This window comes from Ursus maritimus, unplaced genomic scaffold (genome assembly GCF_017311325.1).
Source record: "Ursus maritimus isolate PB19 unplaced genomic scaffold, ASM1731132v1 scaffold_22, whole genome shotgun sequence".
NCBI lineage: Eukaryota > Metazoa > Chordata > Mammalia > Carnivora > Ursidae > Ursus > Ursus maritimus.
The window spans coordinates 38,392,629-38,415,541 of record NW_024424675.1 but is presented as its reverse complement, the minus strand read 5'-3'; the positions used below and the strand labels follow the sequence as shown (position 1 = coordinate 38,415,541).

The window sequence follows — 22,913 nt, the reverse complement described above, 5'->3', positions numbered from 1 at the left end:
AGTACTTGGGTCATAGGCAAGAATTCTTCAATTCTAATTGGTATCTCCCCACTAGCAGAAATGTTTCCTCCAAGAAGAGTTCTGTGAAAAGGTAGAACAAAGTATGAATTAAGACTGGAGTTGCTGGCTACAAAGGCAAAGAAATTTTCCAGAGATTAGAAGGAAAAAAAAAAAAAAACTGATTTGGATAACTGAGAAAGAATAAGAAGCCGGAAGTTTGGTTACTAGGTAGGTCTAGGGGAAAAAAAGAAAATAGAAATGAGAAAATCAAATGAGAAAAAATTTCTCAATTCTAAGGAGCCATGAGAGTGGAAAGGATTCCCGAGATGCCAAGTGGGACAGACGGAGTGGATAGGCAGAGTCAAACCTAGAAAACCTTTTCAGTAGTATTAGCTTCTAGGGTGATAGTGGAATAATGCCCTCAAAATTGGGAAATGATTTTAAATGAATTCTATACCCAGCTAAACTCTGTGAAGTATACAAGTAGAAAGTAGACAAAATCTGGCAAGAAATCAAACTTCCAGCCATCATGCTAGTGGAAGTTACTGGAAGATAACCTCTTCTCCAGGGAGAAAACAAAACATGGCATATTTGATGTATATCTGAATATAGCTAACAGGTTGCAGTAAAGGGAAGTATCAGGATGATTCCTATGTTGAAGGTTTAAAAGAAAATTCAATAAATCAGAAGCTCAAAATCCACAAGAAATTTCATCTAAAATGTTCCATAATTAAAAGACTGGGGGACTTTTGAGATTATGGCAAGATTCTTTTTTCCTCAATGCACAGTCCAGTCAAGAATTAAGCTAAACTGTGACCCCAAATGAGCATGTAAGAAAAGAGAATCAATTTGACCTTGATGCTAACAACTATCAAATGGCCCAGGTGTGACAATGACCCTCTAAGGAGGTGGGCAGAATTCTGGTGCAGGATCTGGCTCTGGTGAATGACACAGACCCGGTCATAAATTACAGTTTGATTCTAACCCTGAAAACGACTAGTTAAAGCATGGGAATTCACTGGTCAGAAGGCAAATGTTCTTGAACTTCAATTGTGAACACCCTGAGAACTAGGAAGAGGTAGTATGGTGAAGACGAGGGAACCCTCAAGAACCCTCTCAAGCTGATGGGCTGAAAGTTAGGAGACTGTTACCCCAATGTAGAAGGTAATGCCCAAGGAGTGTGATACACACCCCACAATGGAGGTGGCGGCTGGGGGAAAGGGTGGACGTGTAGAATAAGTGAGATCCTCATCTTCGCTTATGTTCAGCTGATGAGAATCATTAAAGTAGCAACCTCCAAAAGCACTAAAAATCCTTAGTGCCTCCAGAGTACAGAGCAGGCTATGGATCTTCAGGAATTTGTCCCCTGCCGCCATATTCCTGTATTAATCTTATAAATAAAATTCAGCCTCGTTGTGTAACTGAGACTTTAGTAATACAAGCCAACCAATTGATGTAATATAGCTTAAACGCTAGAGTCAGCGATAAGTCATGGTTTGATTTGGAACAGTTGTAACATAAGTTGTGCCTCTTCCATGTCTGGTGTGGGGTCTTAGATTAAACGAGCTAGATTCTAGTAAAGTGGCTTCGTGAAGAGTGTGGACTTGGATGCCATGGTGCCTGAGTTCAAATCCCTGCTATTTGACCTTGAAGTCTCCGTTACCCCATCTGTTCAATGGGGGTAATAATACCCACTCATGAGATTGTCGTGAGGATAAAAGAAGTTAACATACATGGTAAGTGGTGGTGGTAGGGAGCTCCCTGTCGTTGGAGCTCAAAGACCCAACTGTCTCTGCACCAGGTGTTCTGATGCATGTTTGGCGGGGAGGGGGGAGTTCATTTGCCTGCCTGCTCTAATGGAAACACACCTTCCGTTGTTAGGGGACACCCCCTTCCAGTGCTGGCTCTGTAGCGCCAAGTTCAAAATCAGCTCGGACTTGAAAAGGCACATGATCGTGCACTCGGGGGAGAAGCCTTTCAAGTGCGAGTTCTGCGACGTCCGCTGCACCATGAAGGCAAACCTCAAGTCGCACATCCGCATCAAGCACACGTTCAAGTGCCTGCACTGCTCCTTCCAGGGCCGGGACCGGGCCGACCTCCTGGAGCACAGCCGGCTGCACCAGGCTGACCACCCCGAGAAGTGCCCCGAGTGCAGCTACTCGTGCTCTAGCGCGGCGGCCCTGCGCGTGCACAGCCGGGTGCACTGCAAGGACCGCCCGTTCAAGTGCGACTTCTGCAGCTTCGACACCAAGCGGCCCAGCAGCCTGGCCAAGCACATTGACAAGGTGCACAGGGATGAGACCAAAACGGAGAACCAGGCCCCGCAGGGCAAGGAAGGGCCCCGAGGGAGCAGCTCTCAGCACGTGGCCAAAATAGTGACCCAGCGGGCCTTCCGCTGTGAGACCTGCGGCGCCTCCTTCGTCAGGGACGACTCCCTGAGATGCCATAAGAAACAGCACAATGACCAGAGTGAGAACAAGAACTCAGACTTGGTCACCTTCCCGCCCGAAAGCAGTGGCTCAGGGCAGCTGGGCACCCTGGTCTCCGCAGGCCAGCTGGAGACGTCCCCAGAGCCCAGCCAGTTCCTCTAGTTCACCCAAAGAGGGTGGTTGGCTGTCCGAATTCCAGACATGCTGTGGTCCAGCCCTCCGCGTGCAGGCCGTCAAGCCAGACTTGAGTCTCCAGCTCTGGGGACTGATGCTCCAACTTTATAGGCCCTCGAGGCCGTGGCTGCCGTCGCTGGCATGAGAACTGACACCAGAGCAACACCGTGGAGACACCTCTCCACGTTGCTGTCTTCCCTCCAAACATCGGCTCCGCAAGTTGACCCAGTCCTTCCAAAGTGGGGGGGTCCGTTGCGCTCCGCTCTATCCAATAGGAATAGTTTCTCGATGGATTCCAGTCCTAAAACTGATCCATCTCCGATGGAATTATGAAACTGTTTATACCACGTGGGAAACTAAACTGATGTGTATAGTGGGGAAGGTTAAGACGGCGACGGGGGTGCGTTCCGTGGAGGACCTGGGGGCATCTGGGAAAGTTCTATTTCTTAACCTAGGTGGTGGTTATGAGTGTTTGCCTTATGCGTTCGTGTGGTTCCTTTTATCATTGTCTTATAATAAAAAGGCAGACTCCGCTGTAGAATGATGTAAGAGGAACGCTCCATTTTTCTTTACACTCTCCCATCAGACTGGTTATGGTGTGGGGTTCGCCATCCCCACACCATTCAGTAGTGCTTTCTAGGGAGACACAGGATTTCTCCAGGTTTAGTGCTGCAGTGAAGCGAAATGCAGCTTGACCTGTAGGTGGCGCCAAAGATCAAGCTAACACTAGGTGAGCCCTCACGTGTGCGTTGTGAAACTGCATTTACATGCTTCCTACAGAAAACGCTCGGGGCGCATTGGGCCCCGGCTTGGTTCTTCTGGGACATGTGATGCACGAGACAGCCTGAGCTTAGGGTCTTTCATCGCAATAAGTACTTGGTGTTTGCTGAACCAACAAATGGAAATCCCGACTTTTTGTAGATGGACGTTTTACTTCGGCCAAAACTTAGAAGGCTCTGGAATGCCAGTGGATATACAACTTATCCACAGTTGTGTCGTTGCTTGGCATCTTTTCTTCAGGTGCAGTCTTTAATACAAATTATGTGCCCTCATCAAGTTAAACATCTGTGCTTTTAAAACCGATTAAATAGATCCATTGTTTTTGGTAAACTAGGAGAAAAAGGACGGGAACACTTTTATAGATTGTACACAAGGGAATAAACAGTTTACTTATGGAAGGCATGTAGCTTATTTTGTTATGAATTCTGTTGTTTGCACATACCTGATTTAAGTGTGGCAGCAGGTGAATGACGATACACAGTCGGATCTCTTTGTTGTGAGGAGAGAATGATGTCTAAGACCCACCATAGAATTAATCTTTGCTTTGGAACTGTTTTGATTGTCCGGAAGAGTGTCTGGTGACTGAATGCCCGTGCGTTGTACAGATTCTGTGTCACCTCTGTTTGTCACGAGCCTTATCTGTGTTTCTGTTCTAGTAGCAAGAGGGCTGTTGACCTTTCAAGTGGGAACCCATAGATCGAAATCATATAAACGTTCCTCGAACTTTTCGTATCTCAGCTCTTCAGATAAACAGGAAAGCCTTTTTAAGATTTTATTTCTTTGACAGATACAACGAGAGAGGGAGCACAAGCAGAGGGAGTGGGAGAGGGAGAAGCAGGCTTCCCACCGAGCAGGGGGCCCGATGCGGGACTCGATCCCAGGACCCTGGAATCATGATCTGAGCGGAAGGCAGACGCTTAATGACTGAGCTACCAAGGCACCCCAACAGGAAAGCCTTTTTAGAAGTTTTTTTTTTCCCCCAGTTGTATGGACTTCAGAGGTCTGAGGTCCACCCTAGGTATCACCCAGCAAATTTGGGTTCCCCATAGAGCAGAGGTCCACGCAGAGTTCCAGACCAGATAGATTGGAGGCATTGTGGGGCCATAAGGTCTCTCTTGTGAGGAAACTCTGGCTTTAGCACAAAAGCAGCCGTTGGCTATAAGAGAAAGAATGAACGTGTCTGCGTTCCAGTAAAACTTTATAGAACAACTCAGGAAGTGGAAGAGTAAACTCTTCTAGGATGAGACTTCAAATACATAGATAATGACAGAACTGTGAAAAACAGCCATGATGGCTAAGGGGCTGCTGACCTGGTACAGACCGGAAAGGCCAAGTTTCTGTGTCTCCCTTTGCAAGGTCAATATGTGTCTGAAAGGGGAAATTGAGTATGTTTGCAGTTTGATTCACCCAAAACAGGTGTAGGTGGACTTTTTCAGTCAAGGGCCAGATTGTAAATATTTTGGACTTTGCTTGCCTTTGTCTCTGATGAAGCTATTCAGCTCTGCTCATCTCTTCTGTTGCAGCACAGTTTCTCAATTCTGTCATTGTAACTAGCTGGAAATAATAGGTAAGCAAATGGGCATAGTCGTGTGCTTTGGGGCGCCTGGGTGGCTCAGTCAGTTAAGCGTCTGCCTTCGGCTCAGGTCATGATCCCAGGATCCTGGGATCAAGCCCCACGTGGGGCTCGATCCTGGGATCAAGGATCTCTGCAGGGAGTCTGCTTCTCCCTCTCCCTCTGCCCTTCCTCTGCTCGTTCTCTTTCTCTCTCTCTCAAATAAATAAAAATATCTTAAAAAGGTGACCTGGGAATTAGGGCCAGCTGTGCAGGGACAGAGTTGAATCCTAGCTTCACGTAAAATTGCATTAAAATATTGACCTTGATCAGTGAGATTTGGGGCACCACTTTCTGTTGGCACCTGAGGGGACTGCCTTACCCACCTCACCCTGATCCCTGCCTCTTGTCCAAATGAAAAAACTGGAAGCATAAAGGTGAAGAAACTTCTAGAACAGACTTGGGTTTCAGCCCCTGGCAGGGTAGCTCCGGAGTCCATGTTAACAAAATGCTAGGCTGGGTCTCAGAAAATTTTTTTAAAGTAATAAATTGAGCAGGGTGATGTGGACAATCCCAAAGAAGCCTTTTGACATAAGTTAATGGGGTTGAGGAGGAAGGATGTGAGGAAGCCCCAGCCTCTGGCAGTAGTGTCTGGCTGATATCCAGCTGGAGACTCAGATTCTCCATTTGCTTCTCTAAATGTGCCACTTCAGGCATTTGACTTAATGATTAAATCAGCTGGTGTAAAACAAAACCAAGGTTGGTGTACCTGCTTGCCTGTTTCTCTTGTTTGGGGGAAGGCAGATTGGAAAATAACCGAGAACTAGTACTGTGACCTTCTGGTGTTGGGGAACGTGGCTTCTGTCTTCTCCCCACTCTGGATCTTCCACACGTGGTCCAAGATGGCACCACCTTAAGCTCCAACCAGGTGGAAAAGGCCATGCCCCTTCCCCTTAACACTGCCAGGAAGTTTTACGTGAACTTTTGCACACCTCCCCTGGTTACCTGGCTGGTCCTACAGCGTTGCTATTGTGAAGGGGGCTGGGAGATGGTGTCGCTGGAGTAGACTGTGCCAAGTTAAAACCTGGAAAGAGTTGCTAGGCCATGAGTGTTCTCTGCCCCTGAGCAGTCATGTAGCCTCCTGAAAGTTGGAGAGGACTTTCCTAGGAAACACCTGGCTCACATCCCTGAACACCCAGGGTGTTCTGTACATGAACACTTCTCTTTTGTCTGGACTTTATTGGGTCTGTCTTTGCCTGCTCTTGATGGATGTTGGTCCATGGTATTTGTCTAAGTCCAGTGGGTCTCAACAGTGGCCACAGTCCCCTGGGAAGCTCTTAGGTATATGGAATCTATCTTGGAGGCAGCGGTGCGGGACAGGGGTATTTTCTGGAATTCAAGTGATTCTAATGTGCAGCGGGGGCACAGCTGCTCCCGTTGAAGGAGCAGGGCTATCCTCATAGACCTGCCCCCTGTGCTGTCACAAAGGGCCCTACACTCGATTGCGTGCTCTGCTCTTGCCATCCTGAAATTCTTAATTTTTAAACAAAGAGTCCTGTGTTTTCATCTGGCATCAGACCCTGCAGATTATGTAGCTGGTCCTGTGAAGGAAGAAAAAAATTTGCCTAAGAAGGAAACCTGTCTGCGTCGCTGGTACAGAAACTGTCGTAACCGTGGTTGGCCAGCCAGCCATCCTCCTCTGCGTAGAAGGAACGAGCATGGGGAACCGTGGTGTTCCTCTGCACGATTCCATTCAGACCTCACGATGAATGGCATTTGCATTTGTCCTGAAAGGGAACCTATCTTCGGAAAAGTTAATACAGCCAGTGCAGGATAGACAAACCCAGGTGTGCCAGGCTCACATCCCTGCCTGGTATTTGCAGTCTGGCTCTCCTCTAGCGGATAGGGCGTCTTCCCCTAACAGAGGTGGGGGAATCAGAGATGAAACCATTTGAGTTCCGAGTGTTAAGACAGAAAAAGGATAAGCTCTTGCTGCAAGAATGATGAGGTCTATGGTGGGATTGGAAAAAAAAAAATCTTGAGCTATGGGTATCGTTGGATGATTGCAGAAACGTCCTCAGGCTGTCCGACCACATGCTGGGACAAGTATTGCAGGAATGACCGACATGACTTTCTTCCAACACAGACAGGTTACCTAATTGTAGTGTCTGACTAAAGTCAAGAGTGTTAGGATTTGAACCCATGTCTGAGGCCTGCAGGTGGAAGTCCTTCTAATACCCAGTACTGCCTGCTTGGGAGACCTGCCTTAAGGCCTGAGTTCGCTTTGAGGCCTGGACCTCTTTCAGTTCAGTGAAGTCTATGAGTCCCTTCTGAGTGATGTTTAAAGATTTTATTTATTTGAGAGGAGGGGAAAGAGCAAGCAAGAGCACAAGAGCAGGAGGAGGGAGAAGCAGACTCCCCACTGAGCAGGGAGCCTGAAGTGGGGCTCCATCCCAGGAAGCTGGGATCATGACCTAAGCCGAAGGCAGCCACTTACCTGACCGAGCCACCCAGGCGCCCCCTGAATGATGTTTACAAGAAGAAAACAATGCATATGTTTGTAAGGGGAACAATTATATTGAAAAAGTTATCAAAATATGTTTTGAACTATGTATAGTTATCAGTGCATTAAATAAGCTCTAGCAGCCGATCTAATAACTACTCTTACTCTGAAGTGGTGATGGTATTTCAAGATAACTAGAGCCTGAAAAGTGATGTATTTCCCACGTTCTATGAATGTACCTGATTTGCTTTGACTTGCTAATGCCACTGTGGTTTGGTACCTATAGCCAGAATTGATGAAATGCTCGATTTCAGTTGAAGGCTAGTGCAGGAAGTTCCTCTCCTTTCCTGTCCGAGACCCTGGACTCTCTCACTTCCATCCATGGTCTCCTTGACCCTATATGAAGACCTTCAGTGCTAATGCAGTTTCTGGGATCTGGTGTCCGTGGTAAAATTTGAATTTGCACTTGCTTCCATCATAACCAGGTCTAGTAGCACCAGCATTTGAAAACATACCCCCCGGGGCACCTAGGTGGTGCAGTTGGTTGGGCGTCCGACTCTTGGTTTCAGCACAGGTCATGGTCTCAGGGTCCTGGGATGAAGCCCCACGTCGTCAGGCTCTGCGAGGAATCTGCTTGAGATTCTCCCTCTCCCTTTGCCCCCTCCCGCTCATGCTGTCTCTAAAAGAAATCTTAAAAACAAAAAACAAAACTTTCCCCTACCACCCCTGCCCAAAACACTTACTGTAGGAGGGCTTCACCAAATGGGCTCTTTGTGGTACAGTATAGTCTTTTTCTGATAAGCTGCTCTTTAAGATGCAATCCTCACATGTTAGTTTAATGGACTTTGACCCATAGAAAACAGACATTGTATGTTTGTCAAACAATTCTGAAGTTCTCAAGCCACGGCACCCACTCACATTGTACCATATATTTCTTGAAAGGTTACAAAAGACTGGCTTCAGCCTCTCGCTAAGGGTAGGCTTTTTGCCCAAAGCTGGGCAGGTAACAGGTGAGTAATAGCAGTTAATGCCAGTGCTCAGCCTAGTGTCCTTTGTACTTAGTTACAAGCGTCCCGGGAGGGGGATGGTGTTTCATTTGTATTGGTGGTTACTTTTGGATTTGAAACATTCATTCATACCTTCATTTCTTTTAGTTTTGATAAATGATCCCTTTATGGGTAAGAGAGATTGATTCCCTGTGTAGAGTTCTTTTAAAACGGACATCTCTGGGGGGGGGGCCTGGGTGGCTTGGTCAGTTAAGTGTCTACCTTCCAACTCAGGCCATGATTCTGGAGTCCCGGGATTGAGTCCCGCATCTGCTCCCTCTGCCCCTTACCCTGCTCTTGTGCTCTCTTTCAAATCATCCCTGGATTTTGAGAAAAACTAGATTCATTTGCCTCTTCAATTGTCCGTCCATCCCCGGTTGAGGAAGACCTTTCTAATACTAGTATCTGAGGGCATCCATGGTGCAAATTCCCTTTAGAAATGGGACTCATTCCTTCTATGATCCTAGCCCAGTCTCGAGCCCAGGGGTCGGCAAACTTTTTTGTAAAGCAGGTAGTAAATATCTTAGGCTTTGTGAGCCATTCTGTCTCCATTGCAACAACTCAACTCTGACCTCGTAGCAGAAAGGCAGCCGTAGACAGTACGTAGAGGCATGCGTAGTGGTGTTCCAGTTAATCTTTATGGACAGCGAATTGAGTTTCATGTAATTTTTCACAGCACGAAATACTTCGATATTTTTTTCAAGCATTTGAAAAATCTGAAAGCCACTCTTCGCTCATGGGTTGTGCAAAAACGGGCGGTGGTTTCCATGGGAAAGACTGAGCAGAGTATACAAGGAATCTCTCTATTTGTACAACTGCATATGGACCTACAGTTCTCAATAGAAAGGTCGTTTTTTTTTTTTGTTTTTTTTTTTAATGAAGTAACGGGTAGTTGGCTGAATTTGGCCCCTGAGCTGTAGTTTACAACCCCCGCCAGTCAGAAAAGCTTATGAAAATATGGTATTTGATTTTAAAGTGCTCTCATCTCTTAGATTGTTTTTGACACGAAGACCACACTTGAATATGATTTCTTCTGACCTGTGCTGTTCCCAAACATTGCCTTTCTGTTACAGTTCAGATACAAAAGCCTTTGCCGTGTAGGGGTCCATGTAATTAAAGACTCTAGTGTTTCTCGAGCATCTAAGGGATAGATGAAATGCGTTTATGTTTGTCAGATGTTCACTTATTTGGGAGGGATGATGCGTCGACCTTTCTAATTATGAAAGTCATTTATAAAAAGTCTTGCATTCTTAGTGTCTTGTTTGTATTTTAAAATAGTAATACGTACACATGGTTTAGGGGGAAAAAAATAGTATCAGCATGTGCTGTGACAAGTCTCTCATCTAGGTCCCTCTTGGTCCCTTCCAAGAGGCAGTCATCATAGCAGTGTCTTTGTATCCATGAAAGTTTTGATTTCAAATTTGTCATCTTGGCTATTTTTGTGTTGGGTTAGCTGCCGAAGGTAATTATAGTAGCTACCAGTGCCGACTGGAGCTCAAAGACCTCTACTCCATACAGCAACTTTCCAGCACCAGTGATGCTGGCCCCACTTGACAGATGGAGCTCCTGGAAAAGTCCTCAGTCACTAGCAGGTAGTCCCACACACATTTTCCTTGTGATTCTGCCTATTGCCTGCACAGGAAGTGCCTGGGCATGTTACCGAAGGCCCTCTGCCTACCCTCACACACCGAGCTGTGGTGATCCTTGCCTCCCACCCTGTGAATGACCTCTCTCCATTCTTTCTATTCTGCTTCTCCCGTCTATGTGGGGACCTCATCCGCGACAGATACGCACTGCAAAGGGTTACTAGGCTACTGCAAAAGGCCCTAGGCTACTGCAAAGGGCCATCTGGTCACCTTGGAGATGCATTCCCTCCAAGTCATGGCACATTACCTGTGACCATTCCAATAAGGATCTAGGGACCAAACGTCAGCTCCTTTTCTCCACAAGTATGCAAGTTTTAAAAAATTATTATTGAATAGGCAAAGACTAACAGGACACACATCCCCTGACCTTTCTTGTGTTTTTATATCCAGTGGGCATGGTCAACCATTAAAATAAGTCCACATGTGTTTAGTCAGACTAATAAACTACAAATCCATAGTCTTTCATCCGGAAAACGGAGACTACAGTGCAGCACACAAAACCTACACCCTGACAAGGGCCACTCAAACCAGAAAGCAATGCCCTGATGCTTGGCTCAGAGAGTTAGATGGTGTATTAATCAACCATTGCTGAGATAATGTCGCATAGCAAACCACCACCAGCCCCCAAACACAGGGGCTTTCAGCAGGCACTTACCTTCTCACCTATGGTTGTCTTGGCAGCTCGGTTTTAGGTTCCCTGGACCGGGCTCTGGGTTTCAGGCTGGGTTCTGGTCTATTCCATGAATCTCCACATTCTCCTTGAGTCAGTGATGGTCCTGAGCTTCTCATGGCCGATCACAGGAACAAGGCACAAGGCAAAGCAAAAGTGGCAAAACTGGATAAAGCCTCTGCTCTCATCACATCGGCTGATACCCCATTGGCTGTAGCAAGCCCCATACCTGAGGGGAGGGGAAATACATTTCCCATGCACTGGGAGGACCGCAGCGTTCTCCAGCCGAGGATGTGGGCGTATCATCCTGTTAGAGAAGAGTAGGGGACCTAGAAGCTAATCCAGGGATCCGCATTCTCCAGTCCAGGGGCTAACTCTGGACCGCCACCTATTTTTGTAAATAGTTTTACTGGAATCTCAACGTATGGGTGAGATCGTTATAGAGTCACCTGCAATCGTGAGAAAATATAGAGCAAGCCCTTGGACAGCTCACCCCATTTCCCCCGAAGGTGACCCACCACCTGTTTTTGTGCAACCCTTGAGCTAAGAATGGTTTTCAGATTTTTTTTTTTAATGGTTGAAAAAAAAAAAAATTGTGACGTGGGAAACCTACGTGAAATTCAAATGTGTGTCCATAAAGAACACCGCATTCGAGCATAGCACCTCGATTCGTTTATCTTGTCTATGGCTGCTTGTGAGCTACAGTGGCCCAGGAGAGGCAGGGACCAGGTGTCCTCCAAAGGTTAAACTGAGACCGTGGTCTTTACTGAAGGGGCTTGCCCACCCTGCCCCAGCCCACAACAGTCGGCATTCACTGTACAGGCAACAGCTTGCCTTTGTTTTGGGATTCCTGTGTGCCGGGGGGTTCTCATACATGCCTAACCTACCTGAAGTCATGGAATCATCACAAGAACTGTATGGGGCGGGGGGGGGACTTTTATCCCCCTTTTACACGTGAATTAACAGGACCCGAGAGACCCTGCCCGAGGACACAGAGGTTATGAGTGTTGGAGCCGTCATTCCACCCCAGACCGCCCAACCTGAGGTCCCGCAGTGTTAACCACCAAGCTGTCCCCAGTCTTTCTGCTCCATCCCAGTGGCAGTGGGGACAGTGGATTTTAGTGCTCTGTACTGCTGAGCAGATGAATGAAAACAAAAAAGCATCAGAGGAGAGTTCGAACAAGCCCTGAGCAGCACTTAGCAGGGTCTTCACGTTCTCTGTTAGAATTCTTTCCATCCCTTGAAGCCTGTTTCAAATGCCACCTCCTAATCCTGCCCGACCAGAAGGACTTTCTGTTCCTTTTTCCTTCCCAAAGCAGACAATAGCTCTCGTCAGGTTCTGCTTTTAGGGTTTGTGTGAATGGTTGTTTTGCCCACGTCATACTCCTCCACCGGGGACACACACACTAGGGCGCTCCAGTCAATTCTAAATTCTGTGGCTCTGCAGCATCTCCCAGGTTTGTATGCGAAGTACGTGAAACACCAATATGACCTGTTATTGTCAGGAATTTTAAAACTCTGCCTCTGGTGTCTATGAGGTTTTGTGGTTTGGGGTCTTGAAACCCTCCTGATGCCGCATGGCTGTTGGTAGGACGGGTGGGTGAGGCATTAGAAAGATGAGCCACTTTCTGATACAGAAAGTGTTCTGTCCTCAAGAACTGTCGATATTCTTAAGCAACTTTGTTTTCTTCTGACCAAAGTAATATGTGGTCATCAGAGAAAATATTGAAAAGCAAAATAAAAATTAAAAGCCTATAATCCAGCCATTGCTATATCTTGATATTGGGGCACCTGCAACCCAAAGGCAGGTAAGGAACTTTCCCTGTTGGAAGTGTTATGATGAAAAGTTTTGTAGAGAACTGTAAAGTGCGTCCTTGTTTCTTAAACGTGAACTTCAAATACAGCATGGTGGTTAAGAGCCCAGAGGCAGCAGTCAGGATGCCTGCTTTGAATTCTGGCTCTGTCATTGTATTAGCTGCATGACCTTGGTCATATCACTTGAGACCTCTGTGCCTCCTTTTTTTAATCTATGAAATGAAGGTAATCATAGTGCCGACCTCACGGAATTGTCACAAAGATTAAATAAATCTGTGTAAAGAGCTAGAATAGTGTCTGGCATATAATAAGCCCCAGATCAAGAGCTAGCTAATTATAATTTGTATTTGTAAATGAGTCGTTAATAACTGCAGATTGCTCTTTATCCAGCCTACTAGGCTGTGCACGAATTTCCTTAAGTCATTTATGTGTGCCTTTGAAATTAATTCTATAACATTTGTATTGGATTTATTTTGTTAATAGTAATTTCCAATGCTCATACTTGAACAAAACTACTTGCCCTTTATCATCTTCTCTTTGGCCAAATAAAAAAATGCCTGTACCTTGCAAATATGTGGACACAATAGAATAGAAATCATCTATTTATTGCAAACAAAACTTAATTCTGCAGCCAAAGATGGGGGAGAGAGATTCTTTTGCCTTGTGAGAGAGAGACTCACCAGAAGAGGAATTTAGCCATATTTACCAAAATATAAAATATCGACTATCCTTGACCCAGCAAGGCTCCTTGTAGGAGTTCTCCCATGGAACGAATTTGATTACGTAGGCAAGAGAATGTGTATAAAGGTGTTCAGAGCAGCGTTCTCCATGGGCCCCGTTAGCAGGATACAGCCAAAATTTCCAGAAACGCAGGCAGAATTATAATACAGCCATACAGTGGATGACCACACAAACCTTTGTGGGTTTTTTCCCTTTTTAAAAGGTGTGGTTACCCCATGCGTGTTGATGTGGATAATGGTTGAAGGTCAATTACTAAGTGAACAAAAAGCAAGTTGGAGAGCTCTCTGTGCAGTATAGTCCCACCGGCATTCAAAAAAGAAGTTATGTGTGTGCCTATTGTCTTGAAGGATACGAAATAACTTTAATGGTGGTTGTCCCGTAAGTGAAGCAGGTGTGAGGAGAGGGGAGCTTTTATTGCTTTAATAGCCTTCTGTTGGGCTTTTTACAACAAGCAAGGACTACATAAATAATAAAAATAGCTTTTAAGTTTATCTCTCACATTCTCACTTATTCACTTTGATGTCCACATTGTAAATATATACGATACATTAATTTAAACACGTAAAATCCTTTGGAATTTAAAAGTTCTATGAACATCTCCCTTCTCGTATTTTGCTTCTGTGCTCTGCCTCTGCACCTGTGTTCCCCACCCCTCGCCACCCACTTGCAGACATTTTTAACCTCCTTTCCTGCCAGTCTCAGGAAAAATCTTGGACAACAAAGGGAAAAAGTTCTTTATAAGGCAGTTTGTGAATTGCACAGAATTTCCTCTTTCCAAATATGAGCCTGGAAGAATCAATCAGCTTTGTGGATTTCTTTGTTATTCTCTGAGATTCCAGTTTCAGGATAAAATAGGAGTTAACTCGGTACAGTGGTCATTTCAGCAGCTGCTGGCCTTGATTCTGTCCAAAAAGAAAAAAGAAAGAAAAGGAAGATTTTCGGTCGCACAGTGGATCTATTCACTAATTCTGTCTATAACTTCCCTCCCACTCTTGTGCTTTCCTCTAATTAAATATATCTCAAGAATGTTACCTATCTCTTAAGAACAGGGAGTATTGTGCTAGGGGACAACATGATTTATTATCGATATTTCACACCAGAAGGAAATGCTAAAATTTAATTATTTAAATGTTAAATTTTAAATATTTAAATTTTAAAATGTTCATTTTTCATTAAGTTAATTTCATGCTCGTAGAAAATTCAGAAAATGCAGAATAATACAGAAAAGTAGAATTACCTTTACTCTAGTCCTAAATTCACAGGCAACAGTTCCTTTTTTTTTTTTTTTTTTTAATGTTCGGTTAGCCACTAATAGTACATCACTAGTTTTTGACGTAGCGTTCAGTGATTCATTAGTTACATATAACACCCAGTGCTCATCACAGCACACAGGCAACAGTTCTAACATTTTTGCTCTATTTTCGTAGTCTTTCGCTGTGCTTGGTGTGTTTTTACATCCTTGTCTAACATATTACCATATGCACAATTTGAAATGTTTCTTTTCCCTTCTTTAAAACGTAACAAGAAATTTTCCCATGTTATCATATACTGCTTATAAATATAAGTTACTTTCCATTACTTCCTTAGTGAACATTCAGGCTTCTTCCAGTTTTTTATAATTGAAAATAATGCCATATTTATCATCTTAACGCATAAAGCTCTTTCCGATATAGGATTATTTTCTTCAGATAGATTCCCAGAAATTGAATTACTGGGTCAAAGGTTATTAGCATTTTAAAGCACTTGCTAAATGTTGCCAAATTGCTTTCCACAAAGGTTGGTCTGGTTTATACTCATCAACAATACTGAGAGGCCAAGTTTACTTCCCCTGCTCCAAAGTTGGGTATTTGCTAAGTAACATACTAATTTAGATAAGCCGATTATCATTATTGCATTAGTAACTTTTAATGGCATTAGTAGAGGAGTTTTTAAAAATCCATACATGGTCATATTTTTGCGTAGTTTAAGTGATATATAGTATAGTAAATAAAAGAATGGCCCCCCAAAAAAAAAAAAATCAAGGATCGTGAGTATCCTGATGACCGGGTATCAATACACAAATAGAAAATTTTCCAATCCCTTAATCCAACAGCAGAATAAGCACCGTAGAGACATAAAATCATTTGCAATTTCACCACCTTATTTAGCACGTAATGATTCTAGCCACCAGCAAAAAGGGGAAATTACTAAGAATATAGACTTTTTGCCTCCATGTTGGGAATTTATCCCATGTGTCTTGATTTGCTTAATCAATATGAAATATTGCATGTATCTAAGTCATAGGACTATAACCTCTAATTGGACAGTGATGTTCATGATGGCCACAAGCTGCAAGCACAGTGGGTTTTTGGTGATGACTCCGCTTGAAAATTGTCCAGCAGGGAGTCATCTCCAATTGATTATCTCATTGCTCATAGCCCCAAAGACGGTTTCTGCTGCTGTATTTAAATGTGACTCTTGATAGCTGAACAAAGCACTGACCAAGGAAAGAGTATGGGGGTGGGGGCCACAATAAAATAAATGTACAGCTTTGCCGGATTTTCAGTAACTCTGAGGGCAACCTAAAAATCGGAAATGTGCAGCAGTTGACAAAGCTCCTTACGTCAGAAAATGAATGGGAACCTTGGGGGGGGACTCTCCCTCCAAGCGAGTCCTCGAAGTTGACATCTTTAAAAAGAAGGAAGGAGAAACACTTCTCTAGTAGCTCTTAGGGGCTACTCATGCAGTCATTTCTATAACTTCATTGAATTATTTGGGTAGAGAGTCAAGACCACTACGAAGTAGCTTAGTTTCAGGAGAGCTGAAAACGTGTGATATGAATAATCCATCAACGAAAAAGGACGTGAGAGGACATGAAGATTATATATGGTTTGTTGATGTCATTTTTAAAATAGAGACTCCTGGCACCCAACAGTACTGGTTTTATATCCGTAGAATGGGGTTCTGTATAACCTCACGGAAAAACTAAGAAAACAAAACCTTCAAGACTCTGGTCGTACCCCAGAATGCCTATGACGGTGCCATAGCTAACATGAAGATTGTACCACTCGTAGCAATGGTAAGTATAAAACAGAAGTTGATGCCTTCGGTNNNCAGCAGTATTTATTAAGCACCTACTGTGTGCCCAGCACTTTGTGAGGCAGACACACGAGAGAGAGAGAGAGAGAGAGAGAGAGAAATAGAGACCTCAATATAGGATTTTATTCCTTTCAAGTAATTGTATTTTATTACTATATGCTATATACTATTACTATATACTATATACAAATTACTATATAATTTGTAGAAGATCTAAATCTTACATATAAATTGAAAAAGATGGGGGACCGTTCAATAAATGAGGCTGGGAAAATTGACTGTTGAGTGAGGAAAAAAGTAAAGTTGGATTCTCTACTTTAGTGACAAAAATAAATCCCCACTGATTAAATAACAAAGCCTGGGGGCGCCTGAGTGGCTCAGTCAGTTAACGTCTGACTCTTGGTTTCAGCTCAGGTCATGATCTCAGGGTTGTGAGATCGAGTCCCTCTTCCCCCGTTGGGCTCCGTGCTGAGCATGGAGCCTGCTTAAGATTCTTGCTCTCCCTCTTCCTCTGCCCCTCCCCTCTCCTAAAAAAAAATTACCTTACAAAGCCTAAAAAATATATTTATATTTAAAAGACAAAAGCCTTCGAAGCCATTGGACATCTCCAGATTTGAAATACCAAGTAGTAGTAGTAATAAGGCACATAGCAAAGTTAAAAGACAAGCAGGATACCAGGTGAAATATTTTCCAACTGTATTAGGCAAATGACAGAGCCAGAATTCACAAAGAACTCTTTCAAATCCGTAAGAAAAAGGCAATAGGGAAAAAGGTGACAAAGGCTGCGGACAGATGACCAACAGGAACAGACACGTGGTCAGTACTGTAGGCAAGAGGCTGAACTGAGCCTGACTCAGGAAAATGGGATGGTGAGACCATTTCCAACCATCAGACTGGCAAACCTTTCACAGTTGGTGATACCACGTGTTGACAAGGGCTAAAATATATGAGATTTGAGGATCCAGTCTTCATAATCTACAAACTTGCTACATTGCAGTCTCAAGGCTATGACCGTAGGGTTTGTCCACTCTAAGGTTACCTCCTTCCCCTTTGTCCTTAATAAGTACCTTGTGGGGAGATTCTTTGATACCATCCAGTTGATGCTCCATGGCCGCCATGATTATTCCTATGTTATTTGCCAAATGACAGTTTTTCAAATTCTGTCATTACTTTCACATTTATCATATGGAATTTCTGTAAGGAAGCACTGTCCTTTTTCCCCCCATTTATTTATTCAGTTGTTGACTTGAATCATTTATGACTTTCATTACTTATTTGGTTGCTCATTTGGTCTAGATTTGGCCATTGGGAGATCTTCATGTTGGCTCCTGTGTACTTTCAAAACGCCCCATCATTTTTTAAGCGCTTTCTTCCTGGCCTCACAAGATGTTCCAGGCTCATCTTGTACCTTTCCTGCCCCAGCCATGGAATCAGCCATTTCTCAAAGGAACGCAGGTTTCTTTTATTGGAGAAGAGTATTTGAAATCAGTCTGGGCCCTAGGTGTACCTATTGCTGTTGGGTGTCTCCAAACTGTATCCTGCATCTTCCCTCCATCCCTCCCCTCCCCGCTCCCCCCACCCTATGGCCATCTCCCTGGTAAGCCATCACATTTCATCTGGATAATCCCCTCTTTCTGGGTCTCCTATTTCCAGCCTTGCTTTTCTCCCATTCACCCTCCATAGGCAACAAGAATAATCTTAGAATATTATTTGGACCATATTATTCCTTTGCATAAAACCTTGATGGGTGTCAAGGTCAGGTTGAGATAACAGAAATCACTACATATTTGAGCATGGGGAACTGAAGCCTTGCTCATGGCCAGCCACCAACAATATTGACCTGCCACATCTTGGTGCAGGGTTGACAAACTTTTTTTGTAAAGGACCAGACAGTCAATATTTTTGATTTTGTAGACCATTCAATCCTACCATTATAGCACAAAAGCAGACATAAACACAATACAAAAAAAAAAAATGAATGTGGCTGTGTTCCCATAAAACTTTATTAACAAAATGGGCAATGAGGATGACTTGGCCTGCCTCAGCAGGTAGTTTCAAAACCTTGTCCAAAGGCACTATGAACTCTTAGAAAGCTCTCCGTAGGGAGCTCCACAGTTAATACAAAGTTCACCAGGAAGCTGCGTCAACCTCCCCACCCCACCCTCACCCCAACCCCATGACTGCAGCTGCCTCCAGCTAGCCTGTCTTCCTTGAAGGCCAGATTACTTACAATGCCTCCCATTGGCCGTCTCCAACCTGGAACCCACAGGGAAGAGGATTCTGGAAAGTGTCCAAAGGGCAACAGACAATTTAGCCTAGTGGCTTCCGATATCCTATGGGCTAAAATTCACTCCATACCATGGCTGCCTTCTCCTCTCCTTGCTCACTATACACTCTACCTTGTTCCTCTCAGTTCTTCAAATCTGCCGACCTCTTTTCTACTTTGGGATGTTTGCACATGCTGCCCCATTTGCATGGAATGCCCTTTCTTCCCTTTGCCCGAGTCTAGCTCTTGCTATCTATTAGATCTCAGAGTAAAGGGCACTCTCTCGGAGACACCTTCCCCAACCCCTTTATTTAAAGTCCCCTCCCCTTTTGTTAGAATCTGTCTTTTCAAAGCTATAGGGCTATTTTGCTCCCTGTCACGTCTTCAGGATTTAGAACTCTGCCTATCACACAAAGATGTTCAAATACCTACGAAATGAGTGTAGCACTTAGCACAGTTGGCTAACATTTCACTTGCCTATTGACTGTTGTTTCATTATTGATCTGCTTCCTATATCCACATATGTGCTTTCAGGGAAGGGGTTAGGACTCCATCATTTATTGCTTATACCTAACCCCTAAAATAGTGCCTAGAACATAGTGGGTATTCAGGAAACATTTATTAAACAAATGAATGAACCCCCACACATTTAAAAAACCTTATTATGGATAGTTAAGTACTAGATAATCCTGGGAATCAGGTAAAATTACATAGCGATTTTTTTTCTTTATTAAGTATATTCAAAAATCCATTTAATGTCTCGATTCCTCATATTTCCACGTGGCAAACTATCCATGGAGGAGATCTCTGGATTTGGAGGGTCCCCTCTGAGTTTAAGGACAGCACACGCTGTCAGTTCTTGACCTCACCTTAAGATGTCACTAAGTGACTGGGCACGTGGGGGCTGGTGCTGAAAGTGCCAGGAGGTCAGAAGGGAAGGGAGGAAATGACCTGGTGTTATGAACAAATCTCCCACTTCCGCCAGCGCCTGGCAGACAAGGTGACAAGGTGCTGATGTGCTCCCAGGCTTTAGAGGACATTCATTAGCACACCTGATATCCCAGAGCCCTGGAAACTTCTGTTTTCTTCTACAGCCAGAACCTTCATAAATCAGTCCAAACCCGATAAATCATGTCACGTCGTGATTGACTCCGTGTTGCGAGTCGAGCACTGTCCCTAGGGCGCTGGGATGGACTTAAATGTCCAGCAGTATTTCTCCTCTCAAGAAATAGTGGGGGAGCTGAGACATGCAAGAAAGAAAGAACTATGAGTAACAGAAAATCCTACAGGTAATGCGGTATTCTAGATCCCAAAACAAAAAAGGGGATATTAGTAGGCACGCTGGTAAGATACAAATAAAATGTCTAGTTCAGTTAGTAGTGTTGTAGCAATGTTAATTTCTTGGCTTGTTAATTAGGAGAAGCTGGGTGAAGCACACATACAGCTCTGTACTATCTTTGCAATTTCCCATAAATCCAAAGGCAGTTTTAAAAGTGTGTAAGACAATTAAAATTAGTACACACTTCCAGTTATAAGACACAGAGGTGCAACGTACAACATAGGGAATATACTTAATAATATTGTAGGGGCGTCTGGGGGGGTTCAGTTGGTTAAGCATTTGCCTTCAGCTTGGGGTTATGATCCCGGGGTCCTGGGGTGGAGCCCCACGTGGGGCTCCCTGCTCAGCCAGGAGTCTGCTGCTCCCTCTCCCTCTGACCCTCCCCCCTACCACTGCTCAAGATCTCTCTCTCTCTCTCTCTCTCTCTCTCTCTCTCAAATAAATAAAAATTTTTAAAAACTAAATAATAATGTGGTAACTTTGTGTGGCAACACATGGTAGCTGGATTTATCATGGAGATCACCTCGTAATGTCTATAAGCATTGAATCACTGTGTTGTACCCCGGAAACTAATATAATATTGTATCCCAACTACACTTCAAAAAAAAAGTGTAAGTGTTGGCTAGGATGGCATGTGTATACACTGTAGGACTCCAGAGGCAGTGGAAGAATTCCTGAAATCAAACAGACCTGGGACAAATCTCTTTCTCCCTCCCACTCCCCCCACCAGTTTACCAGCTGTGTGACCTTGGGTAAGTGGCTTAACCTCTCAGAGCCTCGGTTTTATTTTCTTTTTCCTTTCCTTTCCTTTCTTTTTCTTTCTTTCTTTTCTTTTCTTTCTTTTTTTTTTTTTTTTTTTTTTTTGAGTGAGAGAGAGAGCCCGTCCCTGGGAGGTGGGGTGGGCAGGAGGCAGAGGGAGAGAGTGAATCTTAAGCAGACTCCCTGCTGAGCACAGAGCCCTGGATGGACTTGGAGCTCTATCACATGACCCTGAGACTGTGACCTGAGCTGAAACCAAGAGTGAGAGGCTTAACCGACTGAGCTGCGAGGCACCCCAGTTTTCTTATATTTGAACAGGGTCTACATAGTGGGGTTGTTGTATCTCATGTAACACAGCTCCTAGCATGGTACCCGCACATCATAAAGTCTCAATAAAGGCTATCTTCCCTTTGTCATTTCAGAAAAACGAGCAGTCAGCTGTGCTTGTGTATTTAACAATAAATGAGACGTGAGATTTGCATTAGGTCATTGAAGTTGGCTCACTTGAATTAGAAAAGCAGGAAGGGGGAATAATGATCTCACCTGAAAGCCAAGAGAATCACTTTTGATCCGTTTTTAAATCTACGAAAGGTATTTTGCAGCTATCGAAAGGAGGCACTTTTCCTTTTTTTTCTTTTTTTTTAAGATTTTATTTATTTATTTGACAGAGAGAGGCAGCAAGAGAGGGAACACAAGCAGGGGGAGTGGGAGAGGAAGAAGCAGGCTTCCCAGCAGAGCAGGGAGCCCAACGTGGGACTCGATCCCAGGACTCTGGGATCATGACCTGAGCCGAAGGCAGACTCTTAACAGCTGAGCCACCCAGGCACCCCAAGAGACATTTTTCTATTAAGACTGTCTTATGGGGCGCCTGGGTGGCACAGCGGTTGGGCGTCTGCCTTCGGCTCAGGGCGTGATCCCGGCGTTATGGGATGGAGCCCCATGTCAGGCTCCTCCGCTATGAGCCTGCTGCTTCCTCTCCCACTCCCCCTGCTCGTGTTCCCTCTCTCGCTCGCTGTCCCTATCTCTGTCGAATAAATAAATAAAATAAAAAAAACAAAAAAAAAGACTGTCTTAAAAACTTGTGATTTGGTTTTTTTTTTTTCCTAAGATAAACTCAGAGATGAGCAGAACAACATTTTGTGGAGGTTATTCATGGCAGCACGGATTGTAAAGGCAAGAGGTCGGAAACCAGTTCAATGCCCCCACGTAGGGAGTCTGGCTAAGTAACTATGGTTCATCTGTGCTGTGGAATTCTCTGAAGACAGTTAAAAATATAGAGCAAGAATGTGTGTATATACATATATGTTGATGTGACATGGTCACATGCAAAGATACATAAGCAAAAAAATAGGGTGTAGAATGTGCCTACACTATGCTCCCATTTACATATCAAAGGAGTGTATACGAGTATTTACTCATGTGTTCATCCAATGTCACTGCAAAGACAAACAAGAACCTGGTAATAGTGGAGGCTACTTGACCGGTACCAGCAAGACCATTCAAGCGCTAGCCATCCTGTTAAAATATTATTGCCAATAAAATGTAAGAATTTATGACATACTTATTCTCCAACATGTTTTTAAGCATTTTATTATGAAAAATTTCAAACACATACTGAGCAGTGGGGATCATAATGCTCCTCTCTTTACCCATGACCCAGCTTCCACAATTAGCAACCTTCTGTCATTCTGATTTTCTAATACCATCACCTTCCTTGTTTTTATCAATTGCATAAAAATAATCAGTTTATCAATTACGTTAAGATAATCATTATAATCATAACTCAGATCTGATCAAAGGAAGTTAAAAAGCTTTTTTAAATTTATGTACAAATTTCCTTGCTAAGAAGTTTGATGGGGTGATCAATACAAGACTTCTAAGCCAAAAAATAATTATTGCATGACTATAAAATTCCATGGGGAAGTAGAATTGAAATACAAGTTTTAGGAGAAAAACTCCTTCAGTAATGACATAAAATCTCAATTTTTAAAGAACAGCTTATTCATATATTATTTAAATGGATAGACTGTGGAGATCCAGGATACATGGTATTCAGACTACTTGCAATGTATTTAAGTAAATCATGTAACAAATAATTACAATGGCCCAGAATGC

General features: G+C 43.9%; 1 protein-coding gene across 1 annotated transcript in view; it reads left to right on the top strand.

The window, feature by feature from the left end:
- ZFP64 (ZFP64 zinc finger protein) overlaps window positions 1–3,750 on the top strand; it is an 82,246-nt gene extending 78,496 nt beyond the window's left edge. Inside the window, exon 9 of the mRNA XM_040638487.1 lies at window positions 1,882–3,750. Within this exon, the coding sequence (XP_040494421.1) occupies window positions 1,882–2,591 (710 nt within the window). The 3' untranslated portion in view covers window positions 2,592–3,750. The remainder of the gene's footprint in view (window positions 1–1,881) is intronic.
- Window positions 3,751–22,913: the final 19,163 nt, after the last annotated feature.